Raw genomic sequence first — 19,546 nt, 5'->3', positions numbered from 1 at the left:
AAAATAACCGAACTAGCTGACACTGGTACCTGTAGCGGTACCTGGTAGGTACCATCCTTCATCCCAGAACTCAGTGAATACCTGCTAGGGCACGTGAAATACATGTCCCCAAACACTAGACCAAATAATGTTTCCAAGGTGAACAGTGATGAGCAAGTCTCATACCAAATGGATGGACTATACCAGTGGTTCTCAACCAGGGGTTCATGTACCCCTGGGGGTACCCAGAGGTCTTCCAGGGGGTACTCAACTAATATAGATCAATGTTTCTTGACCTGGGGCTTGCGGCCCGGCAGGAAGTCATGGGTCGGGTTTAGGAAGGTCGCAAATGCTGGGCTAGCATTAGGAGGTAGCAAGCAGGGCAACTGACCAGGGCTCCATGCCAGAGGGCCTCCCGCAAAACTGAGTTACACGCTTCAGCCCCAGGCTGCAGGGCTTTGGCTCCAGCCCTGGGTGGCAGGGCTTGGGCTTCAGACAAGACTCGTAAGTGAAAAACAGGCTCAATATCACATGTAAGTACAATACTTATAGTCCAATTAATTTATTTTATAATTATATGGTAAAAATGAGAAAGTCAGCAATTTTTCAGTAATAGCGTGCTGTGACACTTTTATATTTTTATGTCTGATTTTGTAAGCAAGTAGTTTTTAAGTGAGGTAAAACTGGGGGTACTCAAGACAAATCAGACTCCTGAAAGGGGTACTGTCATCTGGAAAGGTTGAGAACCACTGGGTTATACCAATAATAACACTTGCAACTAACAATGCTGTATGAGATCTCCTAAGTGGCCTGAGACCTTGCCAGAGTTAAGCAGCTAAAGAGTCTGTTTAAGAATATGTTACCTGTGTGAATTCTGGCTGCCTATCTGGCTTTGAACCTTCATCTCGATAGCAACGGGCGACCTGAAAGTACCTGCAATTGAAATTAAAGGCACCCTAAATTCAATTGTGGCTACAGAATTGCACCCTCAGCAAGTTTGTGGATGAAACTAAGCTGGGGGGAGAGGCAGATATGCTGGAGGGTAGGGATAGGGTCTAGAGTGACCTAGACAAATTGGATGATTGGGCTAAAAGAAATCTGATGAGGTTCAACAAGGACAAGTGCAGAGTCTTGCACTTAAGACAGAAGAATCTCATTCACTGCTACAGGCTGGGGACCAACTGGCTAAGCCAAGTTTTGCAGAAAGGGACCTGGGGATTACAGTGGATGAGAAGCTGGATATGAGTTAGCAGTGTGCCCTTGTTGCCAAGAAGGCAAATGGCATATTGGGCTGCATTAGTAGGAGCACTGCCAGCAGACCGAGGGAAGTGATTATTCCCCTCTATTCGGCACTGGCGAGGCCATATCTGGAGTATTGCATCCAGTTTTGGGTCCCCCCACTATAGAAAGGATGTGGACAAATTGGAGAGAGACCAGTGGAGGGCAATGAAAATGATTAGGGGGCTGGGGCACATGACATGAGGAGAGGCTGAGGGAACTGGGCTTATTTAGTTTGCAGAAAAGAAGAGTGAGGGGGGATTTGATTGCAGCCTTTAACTACCTGAAGAAGGGTTCCAAAGAGGATGAAGTTAGGCTGTTCTAAGTGGTGGTAGATGACAGAACAAGGAGCAATGGTCTCAAGTTGCAGTGGGGGAGGTCTAGATTGGATATTAGGAAAAACTATTTCATTAGGAGAGTGGTGAAGTACTGGAATGGGTTACCTAGGGAGATGGTAGAATCTCCATCCTTAGAGGTTTTTAAGTCCCGACTTGACAAACCCTGGCTGGGATGATTTAGTTGGGGTTGGTCCTGCTTTGAGCAGTGGGTTGGACTAGATGACCTCCTGAGGTCTATTCCAACCCTAATTTTCTATGATTCTAAGGTTCATTATATAGTCCTGCCATGAGTGCAGGGGACTGGATTAGAACACCTCTCAAGGTCCCTTCCAGTCCTATGATTTCTCCTGATGATTCATGCTGTAGATACCAACCAGGATGAGCCACCTTCCAGCAGTGACCTCTTGGAGGAGGCCAACACCTCAGTGGCGCTCCACCAGTGCCATCTAGGACTCTAGGCAAAACCCCCCAACCAAACCTCCTCTTCTTCTATGTTATACCGGGCTATGCAAGCACATCAATGGCATGTGAGGAATTCTTATGGGACAGTCCTCCCAACTGTCTGATGCTGCTGCTAGGAAGAGAAGTTCCTCTAGAATGTTTCCTTACCACTCTCTGGCATTTCCTGCTTTTATTTCATGAAGCAGGCATGTTAAAAGGTATTGCACTCGTGTGCTGGGACTGTGTCTTTTCCAAGTCTCAATCACACACAACAGTCTAGCTTTATCTCAATGGGTGTTGGTAATATTGGTCAATCCCAGGTGAGGGCTGCACTATGCTTTCATTTTCTGCTTTCAAGCATTCCCTTCCTTAAAAAGCCTCCTCCCAAGTTTTAGTTCAGAATTAGACTAAAATGGAAAATTTCACACCTGCAACTATGATTTAGCCACACACCTCCCATTCATTTCAATGGGAGTCATGTGGCTAAATCCACTACTTGGTTTTGAGAGTGACAATATATGCTTTACAATTTCTAAGCTTCTCCCACTTTAGGTCATTTACCTCATCCATTTAAGGCCATTCTACCCCCACAAAAAAACAGCTCTAAGGGCCAGATCCTCAAAGGTTAAGTTAGTTGTCTAACTCCAACTGAAATCAGTTTGTGGGGGAATTTTTAACTTCTCTCATGTCAAAGAGAATGAACCCCATAACGTTAATGTTTCAGAGAAAAGGTGGCAAAGGAATGCTCACCTGTCCAGACCTCCAACCATCAGGAGCTGCTTAAATTGCTGAGGACTCTGCGGCAGACAGTAAAACCTTCCAGGCTCCCTGGAAGGTACCACAAATTCCTTCGCACCCTGGTACAGAAGAGGGGAGAGAGACTTTTTAATGGGTGTACAACTGCCATCTTGAACCCTGCCATAGGATCTTATTGACGCAAATAGCATAGTAAGTTTCAAAAGAGAACAAAACAATTATGAACCTGGCCAAAAGCCAGCTGAAGTCAATGGCAGATTTTCCATGGACTTCAAAGAGCTTTTTGTCAGGCCTCCTATGAATAAGAACAGCACCAGCGGTTTTACGCTAATTAGGATCAAATTACAAAAGTTTGTGCTAATGGGGCATAAGATCCTCACCAGCTGGATGGAGTTAGGATGAAATCTCCTCCCAGGGTACAGAACTGAAGAATTAGGGGCACTATGCAACAGCAGGGTGTGTGTGGGGGATAGGACAAGATGGTCTACCCCTCTGTTTTTTTTCCCCTTAGCTATTTTTCCTGTACCAGGTTCTCTTGTTTTGTGTGTTATGAGCGGATTTGATATGAATGAAGAGTGAAAGGGTTTATGTTCTTTGTTTTCTTTCTTCTTTTTGTTAATAGCTGCAGCATTTTTTCTTTCTTTATCCTCCCCCAGAAAACTAGGAAAAGGAGAAATAGGCAAATGCAGCTGCCCATGTAAAAGCTACTCTTGGTGGCTGCCAATGACCAAAAAGCCAGATTAGCCAATCTTGTTGGAAAGACGGGAACCTGAGGCACACGAAATGGGTTAAAAGTCATAAGCCTCAGGAGATGGTAGCCAGCCAGGGAAGTTCTGGTTTAGAATTTGTAGGTGAACTTCATGTTAGGTTTCTAACCATCAGAGGAGTGAGGTTCTGGAACAGCCTTTCAATAAGAATAGTGGGGGCAAACAATCTAGCTAGTTTTAAAATGAAGCTTGATAAATTTATGAATGGGATTGATTGTATGACAGCATTGTCTGTGATAGTAAGGGACTGGACTTGATGGTCCAGGAGGTCCTTTCCAGTCATATATTCCCATGTTACTGTGGGCTAAGATCCTTATGTTGTATTTCACAGTGACTTTTGTTGCATTAGGGGGGGTTTGGTCCCATTTTCCAAGGCGCAGGGAAGAATTAATACATTCTAATTTATTTTATCTGCACCTGTTTACTTTATAAATCCATCCCATCTGCTTGGCCTCTCTGTTAGAGGCTGACCCTTCCACGGAGACATCTGGCATTAGTAACTTTTGGGGAGAGGATACTGGACCAGAGGGGACACTGATCTCATGTTCTCTCTCCATATCACATACCCACCCCTATTGTTTCAAAATAGCCTGCACCATGGTTACTAGCTAGAAATCCCTTCCATTAGAACTGCCTAAAGCTTCAGGTCTCTGAACTTTCCTAACAGGTGAATATATTTTGAGGTGACGATGGACTAAACTCAGAGGTGATGTACATGATGGTGTAGGTTTCATTTTAATTTGGTGTAAGTTAGGCAATGGAGGGGGAAGTTGTGGCAGAAACAACAACCAATAGGAGGATATGAGATAAAACAACTGCCCACCCCATGTACCTTACAGCTCCTTATACCCTCCTGTTGCTTGTTCTTCTGCTGCAACCTTGGCTTTTGTCCTTTCAGCACATCAGTTACAATGATTTACCAACAGGAAACTCATACACCACCATGCAAATCCCCTCTGACTCTGGCCCAGCATCCAGGCTCTGGGAGGGGAATGCTGGTCGCATCACTATCTTGTCCTCATTTCTACATCATCAGGGAGAATACCCTTCCCTGAATACTGGGGGAGCTGACAAGCTGCGTTTTTTTTTTGGCTCCTGGCAGGCTGTCTGTCTCTCAAGACAGAGCTAAGTGGAAAGTCCAGCCACTGTTTTCTCAGGTGACCTAACCTCAGATGCAGGAACAGGCTACAAACAGTAGCTGGAAATGGGTGAGCTGAGGTCTTTTGCAAAACTAAGAGAAATATTATTCTAATCATCACTACTGAAATCTAGGGCCAGCCCTGGTGGCTGGGCACTTAGGACTTTGAACTGTCACGTGTACAATGTGGGTGTGAATCCCAGTTCTGGTGTCACATTCCAAGGGTCACCAGGGACTGGCAGCCACAGTTTGGCCAGCCTGGTGTTTTCTACACTGACTCTTCTTGTCACTTAAGGAGTTGCTTCAGGGGGCTCCGAAAAGATTCCTGTCCTCTGGCAGAAGGCTAGTGACTGGGGTTCAGCTTTGATTGGCAGGTTAACAATGGATTAAAATGGGAGCACCTGACAACTGGGCTCTGAAAATACAAAGGAACCCCTCAAAGAGAAGAGAAAAATGTTTACAAACCCATTATATTCATTCATTTTCTAATTCAATAGTTAATCCCTCCTATCTCTTTCATGCGATTCACTGACATGGCTTGCCTAGGCAAGAAGTTAATAGCTGAAATAGTCAATGCAGCATTGGCCCTACTATGGCTACTCAGGAGAGGTTAGCATGTTGGTTAAGGATGAGATGTACAAAGGAAAATGAGCATAACAGAACTTCAGGCTGTATTCAGAATTCTCTAGTCACTGTGGTAAATCATTCCCCTATAAGGGCCTAATCCAAAGCCCACTCATGTCAACAGGAGTCTTTCTATTGCCTTCAATGGGCTTTGGACAGACTATCTTTGCTCCTGCTACAGTCACACTTCTATGCCAGCACGTAAAAGGCAGCTCTGTTTTGAGCTCAGTGTGACCAGAGCTAGATCCAGGACCAAAAACCTGGCTTCTGCCTTGCAGAAAACAATGATGCAAACTCTGACAATCTTACTCCTGGAGGACTCACGCAGTCTGGCCTAGGTTTATACGGTTTAGAAACTGGGTGGACTTTTGTTAATGCCTGTGGTATGCGTTTCCATAAATGGCTAAAATCTGTTGTGTGAGGCTGGACTGAACATTTACAAATGTGCACATGAATTAGAACTTAAAAACCAGCATCCCCTAGAAGTTTGAGAAGAAAATGTCCTGTGTATAGCTTGTTGAATCTCTTCAGCCAGGACTGGATGGTTCCCTTCCATATATTTGATAAAACGTTCTCCTATTTAGTCTTAAACATCCCAAAGGATTGTCTTCATCACTTCTACAATAACATGCTATCCAACTATATGGATTTAAGAAGGCCATCTAACTATAAGGCTACGTCTTCACTACCTGCCTGAATCAGCGGGTAGAAATCGATCTCTCGGGGATCAAATTATCGCATCTCGTGGGGACGCGACAATCGATCCCCGAATTGACGCTTGTACTCCACCAGCGCAGGTAGGAGTAAGCGCCGTCGACGGGGGAGCCGCGGAGGTTGATTTGCCGCCGTCCTCACAGCGGGGTAAGTCGGCTCGGATACGTCGAATTCAGCTACGCTATTCGCGTAGCTGAATTTGCGTATCTTAAATCAACCCCTCGTAGTGAAGATGTAGCCTAAGATATGTCAGTTAGAGGATAGAGCATAGAGCCTTACACCATTCATTACTAGGCTAGCGGACTCTACCACATTACTACTTAAAAAAAAAATAAAAGTCCAGAATATAAAATTGGAAATTAAATAGCCTTAAATAGGAATACTACTATAGTGACTTACACAAGAGATACATGCCAATAGAATGCAGTGCTTGGAGGATGGGTGTTTTCTGGAATATGATTCTCGAAAAACAGGATTCAGAGTCATCATATGCACTGCACTGCACGAAAGCAGCTTTGTTCTTTCATGATACTAGAAGATTCTGAGTCAAAGGTTATCACTCTGTCCTATCCACCCCCTCGTGCCGCAAAAGGACCCATTTGTCATATTAGTAACTGGCAGCAGGAGCAACATTTGCTGAGGGGCAAGAGAGGCAGTTCCCCCTTAACACATTGGTTTGCCACCCCGACTTCACAGGATACAATATAATCACATATAATGTTCTATATGCTGACATGACTTTGCCTGCCTCCCACCCCTGGAATTTTCTGAAACAATGGCAGGTAAACAGTTAAGTAGAAACACATGATAGAAATAAAGGCAGAGAGGCAGACAGGGACACATGAGCAAGTAAGTAGTCTATATGATTGTAGGAGGCCAAGATGGAGGACTAAGAGCATACATACCCCTGGAGTTCTCTTAAATAGTGTTGGAGTTTCTACATCCACAAACCCTAAAAAACAAACATAAGCTTCAGACATTGAATATGCTGAGAATGTTGGTTTGAGACAAGTTGACTGGAGACTGTGGTTAGTCAGCTTGAGGTAGTCTGGCAGAGCATGCAGGTCCTCAGTCATATACAGACTCATTTGATTCTTTTTCAGGATGACTAAAGATTACTTATGCAGGCACAGCCTGATCCTGAGGGGTGCTAGGCACCCACCACGCCTATTATGACTTGAGTTCTCAACCTCCCATGTACAAGCTGCATAGTTGCTTATGTTTGCACTGGCTACTCAACAATTAGGCTAAAATTTTGCAAAAGTGACCAGTAATTTTAAGATGAGCACCTGCACTCTGATAATTAGGCCCTTATAAAGGCATAAAAAAAAAAGACTCCCAAAAATTGAGATGCCCAAAAATCACTAGTCACTTTTTAAAATCTTGGCCTTAACATTTATTGTATACATAGTGTTCATTCAGAAACAATCATCTGTGGCATGATAAGGGACTTATAGGCGCTGTGCTCTTTAGATATCCCAATATTCCACCCCATGGTATGTTCCTGGGATAGAAAGCCATGTCAGGGCAGCACTTTGCCCAGCACCTCTCCCCTAGTATGTCAGGCAGTAGTAGAGTAAGAACAAGGAGAAAAGAAAAAGATGATAAAGTGCTAACAACTAGATACTCACTAGATATATTTCTCTTACCATGGAGATTACAGAGGTACTCCCGCATTTTCATAACCATCTGTGATCTCAGCCGCAGGTTATGTTGCATCTGGAAGCTGCGCAAGTCCAAGTAGCGATACTGCATGCGCAAGGCCTCAGATTTCTAAAGAGAAAAGGATTGTGATTAAAGAGCAAAAGCCAAACCAGATGCCCATAAAAGTTTCTTCAAAGACCACAATGGAAAGGTGGAAGCAAACATAGGACCCTGCATTACTGCCAGTCACTCATGACCTATGTGGAAAAGCATTAGTTGCTTAGATCACACTTTGACTCTAACTGTGATAGGAGCTGCATGCTCTAAGCTCTATATTCTGGAATGCTCACTTTTCACTTGGCAGCAACAGATCATAATAATCCTACTTGGGACTTGCAGGGTGTTTTCAATCATATATCTCAAAGCATTTTGCAAATATGAGCAAGCATTATTAAACTAATTTTACAGATGGAGAAAACTGAGATACAAGACATTGTGTGAGCTGCCCAGAGTCACATAGTGAACCAGTGGCACAGAGGATATAGAGCCTGTTCTTTTGAATGCTGGTCCCAACCCCTATCCACAGGTCCACATTTCATAGGGAAGAGAAAGGACACAATAATCAGTGATGCAAGACATACCTAACTGTCAGTCTGAGCGATCTTAGTGTCCTGGAGGGATATAGTCTTTTGATAGCTGGCCGCATGCCTGGGTGAGGCTATATACCTTAACTTTTAAAAACACTAGTCCTCCTGACACCTTTTGCTTCACAGTCACAAAAGATGGACTTGAGCCCAAATTTTCCTTGTTCCCATCATACCACCAATTCTTACTATCATTATATTTTTAAACCCAAAGCATGGAGCCAATTTAGGCATTGTAAACAACTCTTGCCCCAGAGCACAGAAGGTGGGAGTAAGAAGAGAATGCCCTACAACAGTGCAATGACACTGCTCTGCCATTCAGCATGGCAAATTCTAACTCTTCTGCAGAGCCAGTGCTTAATGCCTAAAGGCAGGCAGCCACCTTGATAAAGTCTTTAATTTCAAAGGGCAGCTTCTTGCAGGAATTCAGGACCTCAGCTGTCTTCACCTTCACTTCAATGTCACCTGTTGGCATTCTCTGAAACAGAGAAAAATAGATTTGAACATCAGGCAAAATACTTGGACAAGTTTCTTTCTAGATTCATGGATTTTCAGGCTAGCAAGGATGCTTATGATTATCCAGTCTGACTCCTTTACAGCACAGGGCAGAGAATGTCTCTTGATCAGTTTCTCCAAATATTCCTCAATATTCATTGGCAGTTTAAGGCCAATCAGTTCCTATTTAAGACACACCGGTTCTCACTCTCCTTCAGTAGTGTATCCATCCCTACTAGAAGTGAACCTGCTTTGTTGCCCATAATCTGCTCTCTCCCTATGACACGTACCAACTACAAGGCAAGAGTTAGGGCCTGATCCTGCCAACACTCATGCACATGCTTAATCTCCTCAGCTTCACTGATGTATAAACAGGGGAACTGCAAACAAGAGTAGGGAGGCATTTGACACTGATGCGACCACTAGTGGAAACCTGTGTAAAGAATTCCATAAGGATGCTGATACATTGGAGAATGTTCAGAGAAGAGCCACAAGAATGATTAAACAATTGAAAAACCATACTTTATAGTGATAAACTCAAGGAGCAAAATCTATATAATTTAACAAAGCAAAGGTTATGGGGTAACTTGATCGCAATCTGAAAGTACCTACACATGGGGAACAAAAATTTGATACGGAAGGTCTAGCAGACAAAGGTATAACAAGATCCAATGGCTAGAAGTTGAAGCCAGACAAGTTCAAACTAGAAATCCGATGCACACTTTTAACAGTGAGGGTAACTATCCATTGGAACAACATACAAAGGGTAGTGATGGATTCTCCATCACTGGCAATTTTAAAATCAAGATGGGATTTTTTTCTAAGAGATATGCTCTTGTTCAAACCAGCATTAATTCAGGAAAATTCTACGGTCTGTGTTATACAAGAAGTCAGACTAGATGATCAATGTCCCATTTGGATTAATAATCTATGAATCGATAAATGTTAGCAGTATCAGGCCCTTAACCTTTAATGTGGAGGAGAGCTATGGTTCAGCTCATTGGTAAATGAATTGCCCCCCATGACACCCAGGAACTGTAAAGGTTACACCAATTTCCATCAGTAGAGTTCCCAATTGAATTCTAAGGTAGACTTGAGTTTTTCTCCCATCTATCATCGGTGCCACAATAAAGATCACTAAACTCTGTTATCCATTCCTTCCCATCTTGCAGGACAGAGTGGAACACCTTCTACTAACCAGAGAAGACCACATTAACGTTTCCAATATGTGTCTTAAAAAAAAAAAAAGATAACTGTGGAGTCCAGAGCTGGCATACTTTGTGATAGCATCTAGTGGCTAGAGAAGTGGATAGGGCATTAGAACTCCTGGGTTCTGTACTCGGCCCTTCCAATGACTGGTGGTGTATAGTCTTGGAAGAGTCACTTAAAGCTGCTGACAATGAGAGCTGTGGGTATGGAACACCTCTGAACAATCAGGCCGTTAACCTCCATACTTCAACTTCTCTAGCTATAAAATGGAGCTAATCAAACTTACCTACAGCAGGCATGAGTAAAAATGGTCAACAATTACTGCAGAAGTACTATGGCATTTCTTATATTTAGATTAGAAAACCAAAAACATGGATGGTAAAGTCTGGCCTTTTTTAATGGTGACCAGTGCCTATCAAAGAGGTATTTGTGGGACTTAATTCATTAGTGTTTGTGAAGTGCTTTGAAGTTCCTGGAAGGTGCATGCCATAGCAGTTATTTCTATTTCATTATATTCACAATTCTTTCACATCACTCCAAGATGGATTATCATACCTTGGAGAAAACAAGCTTGCCAATGGCAAAGCAATGACACACGTGTGCAGCATGAATCCACCTACCAAATCTCTGTGCTAAATTCAGTGCACTTTACCAGCATGCCAAACTCTAGAAAATCCCAGGAAGATTTCAAAGCACTAACCGGGTTCTTCTGCCCTGGGGGCCGAGAGGTGACTGTCCCAGTTACCCTCACAACAGATTCCACAGGGGCATCATATAAGGCCTTCTTAACATGGGAATGTGCCTGCAGGAAGAAAATACTGAGATGTCATGGAAACTGAAGTCACATTGTAGACTGTGCCATGCTTGGATGCTTTTCTGTTTTCTTTATGACCCCTTCTAGACTAAATTTAAAGATCATTCTTTATAAACCAGTTGTATGACATTATTACTACTCGTATTGCAGTAGCATCTAGGAACTCCAGTTATGGACCAGAACCTCACTATGCTAGATGCTGTACAAAGACAGAACAAAAAGATGGCCCTGTGACAGTGTACCCCATAAGGCTAATGTATGTATGATATAACTGGAAGAGGGTTTTGCTACATATGCCATGTAACATATCTATGTAAAAGGTGATGATCTACTGGTTATGTTCATCCTAGTTGTATGCAGGCACCATTTGTGTGTTCAAAGTTATGAACGTTGGCTGTATAATTGCTTGATTTCTAAGTAGCCTTAGGCATTGGCTACACTTGCGAGTTGCAGCGCTGTAAAGCCGCCCCCAGCGCTGTAACTCACTCCCCGTCCACACTGGCAAGGCATTTGCAGCACTGTATCTCCATGGTTGCAGCGCTGCATGTACTCCACCTCTCCAAGAGGAATAGCAAGTGCAGCGCTGCCGCTACAGCGCTGCGGCGCCAGTGTGGCCGCCCAATGCGGCTGCCCAATGCGCTCTGAATGGCCTCCAGAATTATTCAGCAGTATCCCACAATGCCTGTTCTAGCCACTCTGGTCATCAGTTCAAACTCTACTGCCCTGGCCTCAGGTAACCAACCATGTGACTGACCCTTTACATTCCCCGGGAATTTTAAAAATCCCCTTCCTGTTTGTTCAGCCCGGCGTGGCGTGGAGTGCTATCAGCGAATCTTTCCAGGTGACCATGCCTCTGCATGCCAAGCAAGCCCCAGCATGGAGCAATGGCAAGTTGCTGGATCTCATCAGTGTTTGGTGGGAGGAAGCTGTACAGTCCCAGCTGCGCTCCAGCCGTAGGAATTACGATACCTTTGGGAAGGTATCAAAGGACATGATGGAAAGGGGCCATGACCGGGACACCCTGCAGTGCAGGATTAAAGTGAAGGAGCTGCGGAGTGCCTACGGCAAAGCTCGCGACGCAAACGGCCGCTTGGGTGCTCCCCCCACGACCTGCCAATCCTACAAAGAGCTGGATGCGATACTTGGGGTTAACCCCACCTCCACTCTGAGCACCACCATGGACACTTCAGAGCCGGTGGGGGAACAGGGGGGAGGAAGAGGAGGAGGAGGAGAACGGGAATGATGGTGGTGGGCTGGATGGAGACACCCTGGAATCCCTGGAGCCATGCAGGCAGGAGCTCTTCTCGAGCCAGGAGGAAGGTAGCCAGTTGCAGCGGCCAGTACTTGGTGGAGGACAAACAGAAGAGCAGGTTCCCGGTAAGGGTTTTTTTATTCGGGAAGGAATTTTTTCGGTGCGGGCTCTTTGGGAGAGGAGGGTTAGGCATGCATGCCTAGATGCGGAATAGTGCATTGATGTGGTTTATCACATCGTGGTAATTGGCCTCGGTAATCTCCTTGAATGTCTCATCCAGAACGTGTGCAATGCGCTTGCGCAGGTTTATTGTGAGAACCACCGTGGTCCTTGTCCCAGCCAGGCTAATGTGTCCGCGCCACTGTGCCGCAAGGGGCGGGGGGACCATTGCTGCACACAGGCAAGCTGCATATGGGCCAGGGCGGAAGACACATTGCAGTAGAAGACCCTCCCTTGCTTCCCAGGTCACCCTCAGCAGCGAGATATCGTCCAGGACGAACTCCTGTGGAAAATGTTGGGACAGTGTTCAGTGTAGGTGCTCCCTGAAGCTGTTGGCTCTCCCCAAGGCACAGAAACCCAGAGGACAGTGCAGCCCTGAAACAATCAGTCCCCCTTACTCACCATTTTGAGGCTCCCGTGGGATATGTGTGCTCTGTTTCGGACAGGAAAATTATGCTATTGTGTAGACCCTGTGTGTTTTCTACTCCTTAAGTGCAGGGGGAATCATTACTCTGTCTGGTATAAATAATGCTGCCTCCGTTAAATATTACGTTTTGCCTATACAGCTGCATCAACCTTGAGACCTCAGCCGTCCCTCTTATCGCCTGCTCAGAGACTGCAAAGACTCAGGAAGAGACCGCGAAAAAGCAAAGAAGACATGCTGCAAGAAGTGATGCAGCAATCTATTAAAGAAAATGAGAAAGCACAGAACTGGAGGGAGAGAGAAAACAGAATCCGCCAGGAAAACGCAGCGCACCGGTGGCAAAGCATGGAGCACCAGCGCAAAGCACAGATAGGCTCATAAGCATCCTGGAGCGCCAAGCAGATGCTATCCAGGAGCTAGTAGCCATGCAGAAAGAAGAGCAGTACCGGAACCCTCCCCTCCCCCCAGCCCTTGTCCCAAAACTCTTTCCGTTGTACCCCACTATCACCTCCAACCCACTTTCCCCAACTTCCGTGTTCTTCACGCCACCCGCTGCCTCCAACACCAGTATCTTCACCACCCAGCCCTGAAAACCACGACCCTTACCCTCTGCACTCAACCCCCATCACCATGCAGTATAGCTGTCCTGAAGTGCAGCACTCACTGCACAGCACACCAGACAGGACATACATGAACCTGTGATTGTACTGTTCCCCACTCCACCCCCTTGTTTCTTTTCAATAAATGTATTCTTTGGCTTTGAAAACATTCTTTATTATTGCATAAAGTAAAAGACTCCTTAGCCCAGGAAATAAACAGGCACTGCAAGTCTGCTTAGCAAACACTGATTCCTAAAGACTTGGAACTACTGCACTTCACTCCCGTGCACGGCACCAGATATCACTGCTAGTTTTCAGCCTCAAATTGCTCCCTCAAGGCATCCCTAATCCTTGCAGCCCCACGCTGGGCCCCTGTAATAGCCCTGCTCTCTGGCTGTGCAAATTCAGCCTCCAGGTGTTGAACCTCGGAGGTCCATGCCTGAGTGAAGCTTTCACCCTTCCCTTCACAAATATTATGGAGGGCACAGCACCCGGATATAACCGCGGGGATGCTGTTTTCGGCCAAGTCCAGCTTCCCATACAGAGATCGTCAACGGCCCTTTAAACGCCAAAGGCACACTCCACAGTCATTAGGCACCGGCTCAGCCTGTAGTTGAACCGTTCCTTGCTGCTGTCAAGGCTCCCTGTGTAGGGTTTCATGAGCCACAACATTAACGGGTAAGCAGGATCTCCAAGGATCACAATGGGCATTTCAACTTCCCCTAACGTGATCTTCCGCTCTGGGGAAAAAAGTCCCGGCCTGCAGCTTCCTGAACAGCCACGTGTTCCGAAAGATGCATGCGTCATGCACCTTTCCGGGCCAGCCTGTGTTAATGTCAATGAAACGCCCATGGTGATCCACAAGCGCCTGGAGAACCACAAAGAAATACCCCTTCCGATTAACATACTCGGATCATAGGTGGGGTGGTGCCAGAATAGGAATGTGCATCTCATCTATCACCCCTCCACAGCTAGGGAACCCCATTTGTGCAAAGCCATCCACTATTTCCTACACGTTACCCAGAGTCATGGTTCTTCTGAGTAGGATGCGATTAATGGCCTTGCAAACTTGCATTAACATGATTCCAACAGTCAACTTTCCCATTCCAAACTGGTTTGCAACCGACCGGTAGCTGTCTGGAGTTGCCAGCTTCCAGATTACAATAGCCACCCACTTCTCCACTGGCAGGGCAGCTCTCAATCTCGTGTCCTTGCGCCGCAGGGTGGGGGCGAGCTCCTCACACAGTCCCATGAAAGTGGCTTTTCTCATCCGAAAGTTCTGCAGCCACTGCTCGTCATCCCAGACTTCCATGATGATGTGATCCCACCACTCGGTGCTTGTTTCCCGAGCCCAAAAGCAGCGTTCCACTGTGCTGAGCATGTCCGTGAATGTCACAAGCAATTTCATGTCGTACACGTTATGCGACTCGATAGCATCGTCGGACTCCTCACCCTCACTGTCACTTTGGATCTTAAGGAATAGTTCGACAGCCAAACGTGACGTGCTGGCGAGACTCGTCAGCATACGTCTCAGCAGTTCAGACTCCATTTCCCGCAGACAGATCGTGCTGCACAGAAACCGTTGAAAGATGGGGCACCAAAGGTGGACGGAAACAAAGGGATTTCTGGGATGTGAAGCAATGCATCACGGGGCATTGGGACAGGACCCAGAATCCCCCGCACCCACGCCCCCTTCCCACAACCCACAGCGCCAGAATAGGAAAAGGTGCTCTGTGGGATAGCTGCCCATAATGCACCACTCCCAATAGCTCTGCAATTGCCGCAAATGTGGCCACGACAGTGCGCTGGGCAGCTGTCAGTGTGGACAGACTGCAGCGCTTTCCCTACTCAGCTGCACGAAGTCGGGTTTAACTCACAGCGCTGTACATCTGCAAGTGTAGCCAAGGCCTTAGTTAGAACATTTGGCCACTTCTTGGGAAAGGAATGTGCAAATTAGGTGCTCAATCAGGAAGCACTTAACAGACAAAAGAGCTTGGAAGACTCCAATCCACATAAGAAGTCTACCTGAGGATGTTCAAGGTAGCATGTGGGTAATGGCTACTACCTGCAAGTCCTGAGTCATGCATGGGCATGTGACTTGCCCATGTGATTCCGAATCTCCATTTTGTGACTGGATTATACACTGGGTGAGGAGGGGGTCTCCACCCACAAGAGAAAGTCTATTTAAACCTGTGGGAGACCTCTCCATTTTGTCTTCAGCTGGCTAAAAAGAGGAGCCTCTCCACCCCCCCCCCCCCCAGGATACTTGGAAGAAACTGGAACAAAGGGGTGTAAGTAATTGTTGGACCCAGGCTAAACGGAGATTAGTCTGTAAAGGGGAGCATTCTGGAACTGGTGAGGATCTTATCTGTATTTAGTTTGATTAGACATAGATTTGCACATTTTATTTTATATTGCTTGGTGACTTACTTTGTTCTGTCTGTTACTACTTGAAACCACTTAAATCCTATTTTCTGATTTAATAAAATCACTTTTTACCTATTAACTCAGAGTATGTATTAATACCTGGGGGAGCAAACAACTGTGCATATCTCTCTATCAGTGTTATAGAGGGCGAACAATTTATGAGTTTACCCTGTATAAGCTTTATACAGGTTAAAACGGATTTATTTGGGTTTAGACCCCATTGGGAGTTGGGCATCTGAGTGCTAAAGACAAGCACACTTCTGTGAGCTGTTTTCAGGTAAACCTGCAGCTTTAGGGCAAGTAATTCAGACCTTGGGTCTGTGTTGGAGCAGACGGGAGTGTCTGGCTCAGCAAGACAGGGTCTTGGAGTCCTGAGCTGGCAGGAAAAACAGGAGCAGAGGTAGCCTTGGCACATCAGTTGGCAGCTCCCAAGGGGGTTTCTGTGATCCAACCTGTCACAGGCCCCTTTCTCAAAGATCTTACAATCTAAGAAATCTTACATTCTGAGCACAACTCACTCCAAGTTAGGTCTCTAGCTTAGCTTTAGTAATCACAGTCCTTTTGCTTTACTTCAGGAGTGCTCAAATTTTGCTCAACCCGGGGCTGCGCTAGCAATCTGTCAGGAGACTGAGGGCCACAGATGATGTACATAAATCAGAGCAGACTGCAATATGTAATATAAATTCAGTCTGCTGATGCAGGGCAGCTCATTCTGCCCTGGACACCATGGGGGACAACAAGCCTTTAAAGCAAAAAATCTAGAGACTCATCCCTTAGCAGGCCTTACCTCATCCTGTGGAATGATGATTTGTGTCAGACCCTCAAAGTCCCTCAGAACCACGAACAGGCCCTGTCTGAACATGATGAAAACAAAATGGAAAGAGTTGTTTCTCCCAGGGTTCAACCTTTTTTGCTTTCTAAGCCAAAGCTTATGTTAATATCTTGTATTTTTGGGGACATTATGAGTTTCATCTCAAAGCAGTTTAGAAACGACATGAATATAGGAATCAGTTTACTCACTTTGGAAATCAGGGATAAAACAAATCTTTAATTTGGATTAGATTCAGGTACTACACCAGACTATAAAAAACCATAACAGCAGCACTTGAATTTGAACACATCCATGAAGAATAAGAGTTTTGAATACACAACGTAACATTTACAGCCCCTTGATACTGAACATCATAGTCTATCTGAACAAATCTAGCTAAGTAATCAAACTAAAGTTCAGGGAGAGATGAGAAAAAATGAAAACAAAGGAAATGATATTCAACTTCCTATCAAGAAACTTCATGTGGATAATCCAAGTCTCTAGAGTTGTTGTGATAGGATCTGTTTCCTCAGCTACGGTAAGTATACCTGTCATAAGTAACAGAGCCATGCACTGACAAATGGGATGCATTACTGAGCCCGTAGAAAGGTGAGAGCACAACATACTCTTGTAGTAATTATAAAGCCTTTTCTTGGAGCTCCATCCAGAACTGTTCCATGACATGTTTAGTGCTGTTGATAACAATCTATATAGATCATTACTGTAGAATTCTAACAGATAAAGAACAACATCTTTACATTATAAAATGCAAAGGACCAGGCTCTGATCTTGGTTACACTCACCACTAAACTCATCGGAGTTAGTCCCAATTTATATGCGCTGTACCCATGCTAGAATCAGAATGTGGCCCAATGTGTCCATAATTAAGTCAGAGTACTAAGAATATTGTGTCTGTTACACATGAATATTTAATGCTTTACTAAATATTTGCCAAAAATGTAATCACTGTAGCTAAGTTAACATAGTTAGTACATTGAAGCATGTATTATTGTGTATATTCAACACTTTGAATTAGCACTGCAACTAGTTAGCTAACTTATTTTTCTTATTTATATTTTATGAATAATCCATATGTATTCTCAATGTACATAATTAAGTCCTGTTGTCAAAAAAACACACTGAAACCTCATGTGGCCTCTGTAAGCTGGAGATCATAGTATTTACCTACTTTCCACAGTTGTTGCAAGGATTAGTTAATATTTGAGCAGAACTTTGAAGAAATATAAAGCATTCAGTGCAAAACATTTTAATCAAAACTAGTTTATCAACAATGCTACAATAAGTTTTATAATGTTCACACACTACTGTAGTCATTTCTGATTATTCAAAACTTAGATACTAATGTGACGGTCACTATAGAAAATCCTAACAGAGACGGATTTGCATTCAGTAGTCAAATAAGACTAATCACTAGTACTGTATTTAGTGTTGGGGAAAATGACTCCAAAAGTGCTTTTGTCACATCCCCATTGTAATGCAGCAACCTCTAAGTCAATGCATAACAGCACATAGCAATATTAATCAAAGGTGTAGGGCAGGAAGTGAAAAAGAACACAGTTTTCAACTGAAACAGCAGTGGATGTTTAAATTGACAGAATGTAGTTAGCCAAATACAAACTTGGTCAGGACTCCAGGGTTAACACTCAATTCTTGGGGGAAGGTCCCAGGGGATATTTAATACAGGTAAATGGTCAGGACCTTGGTGCAGATGACTTGGTGGGAACATGGCTGGCTACTGTAATGAATCATCAGTGCCACTTCCTGCAGTACTGGAATTTTCTTTGGAGGTCTTCCATCCCAATCAATAGTGACCCAAACCAGCCCTGCTTATCTTGTGAAAAGCAAGACGATCCCAGCACTCAGTGACATGGCTGCACATGTTCTAAAGCACAGAGTAACAGTGTGTGAGGAAAAAATTTCAGACAGATGCTAAAAAAAAAAAAAGTACTAGTTATTGATTCAACTACTAGATTATCCTTGTAGGTTCCCATCCATGTACTGATCTGAGCTTTTTTGGGACATTTGAGAGAATCACAGCACAAAGTGGTATCTATTGTGCTTAAAATTATTACAAGTATTTCTATCTATCTTAGATATTTGTAAGGCAGCCATCACCTTGGTATTTCTGTGAGTGCTGCATAATCCCAGATCAGATGAAACCTAGGATAAAACACAGTGCACTTCCAGATGGTTGTTAAACTACTACTAGCAAGATCTCCTATAGCACTTTTCACGAGCAGATCTCAGAGAACTTTGCAAAGGAGATAAGTATCATTCTCCTCACTTTACAAAAGAGGGAGCTAGTAGGAGGGAATCCCCTCTGACTGATTAAACAGGATGCTGCCCTCAATACGGTAGGAAAAACAACTGAAGCTCCTCAGCCTCCCCCACAGAGAACTTCAGTGGATACAATGAAAGCCAATGGACATAAGGAAGCCTGTCCATAGCTTCCAGTCCCACTTCCCTCCTGGGTCTTTGCAAGTTTTAAATACTAATCTGACATGAATGTCATTGTTCAATACCAACACTTCAGACGGGGCAGAGCTGGGAGGAATGTGTGCACACAAAGGTGACTTTAAGCCCCTCTTCTGGGACCGTGAGGGGGCCTGCCTGACCACTGCATAAGTTAAAGCAGCCTTAGAGCTACTCTAATTTACACTTGTTGCATCTGAAGAAGTGGGTTTTTTACCCACGAAAGCTTATGCCCAAATAAATCTGTTTGTCTTTAAGGTGCCACCGGACTCCTCGTTGTTTTTCTAATTTACACTGTGCTTTCTGCAGCTCCCCAGTAGGCCCGGGAAACAGAGAACAGCCATACTGCATGCACTTGGGCCAGATCCTGACCTGTCTCTACACCCACGTCCGGGCACAGGGCACTTAGAGCTGGTGCTCTTTATTGGCCAGGCAGCCACCCTGCACAGAGGATATTCTCAGGAAGGTGTTTCCTCACAT

General features: G+C 44.7%; 1 protein-coding gene across 1 annotated transcript in view; it reads right to left on the bottom strand.

Annotated features, from left to right (window-relative positions):
- Positions 1-19,546, bottom strand: part of DARS2 (aspartyl-tRNA synthetase 2, mitochondrial) — a 36,419-nt gene that overhangs the window by 12,302 nt on the left and 4,571 nt on the right. Inside the window, exons 4-10 of the mRNA XM_034778885.1 lie at positions 16,550-16,616; positions 10,728-10,829; positions 8,706-8,801; positions 7,685-7,808; positions 6,941-6,987; positions 2,787-2,893; positions 843-912 (exon numbers count right to left, since the gene is read on the bottom strand). Coding sequence (XP_034634776.1) covers positions 843-912; positions 2,787-2,893; positions 6,941-6,987; positions 7,685-7,808; positions 8,706-8,801; positions 10,728-10,829; positions 16,550-16,616 — 613 coding nt within the window. The remainder of the gene's footprint in view (positions 1-842; positions 913-2,786; positions 2,894-6,940; positions 6,988-7,684; positions 7,809-8,705; positions 8,802-10,727; positions 10,830-16,549; positions 16,617-19,546) is intronic.

This window comes from Trachemys scripta, chromosome 8 (genome assembly GCF_013100865.1).
Source record: "Trachemys scripta elegans isolate TJP31775 chromosome 8, CAS_Tse_1.0, whole genome shotgun sequence".
Lineage (NCBI taxonomy): Eukaryota > Metazoa > Chordata > Testudines > Emydidae > Trachemys > Trachemys scripta.
The sequence above is the reverse complement of the archived record's forward strand: the minus strand, read 5'-3'. Positions and strand labels throughout refer to the sequence as shown.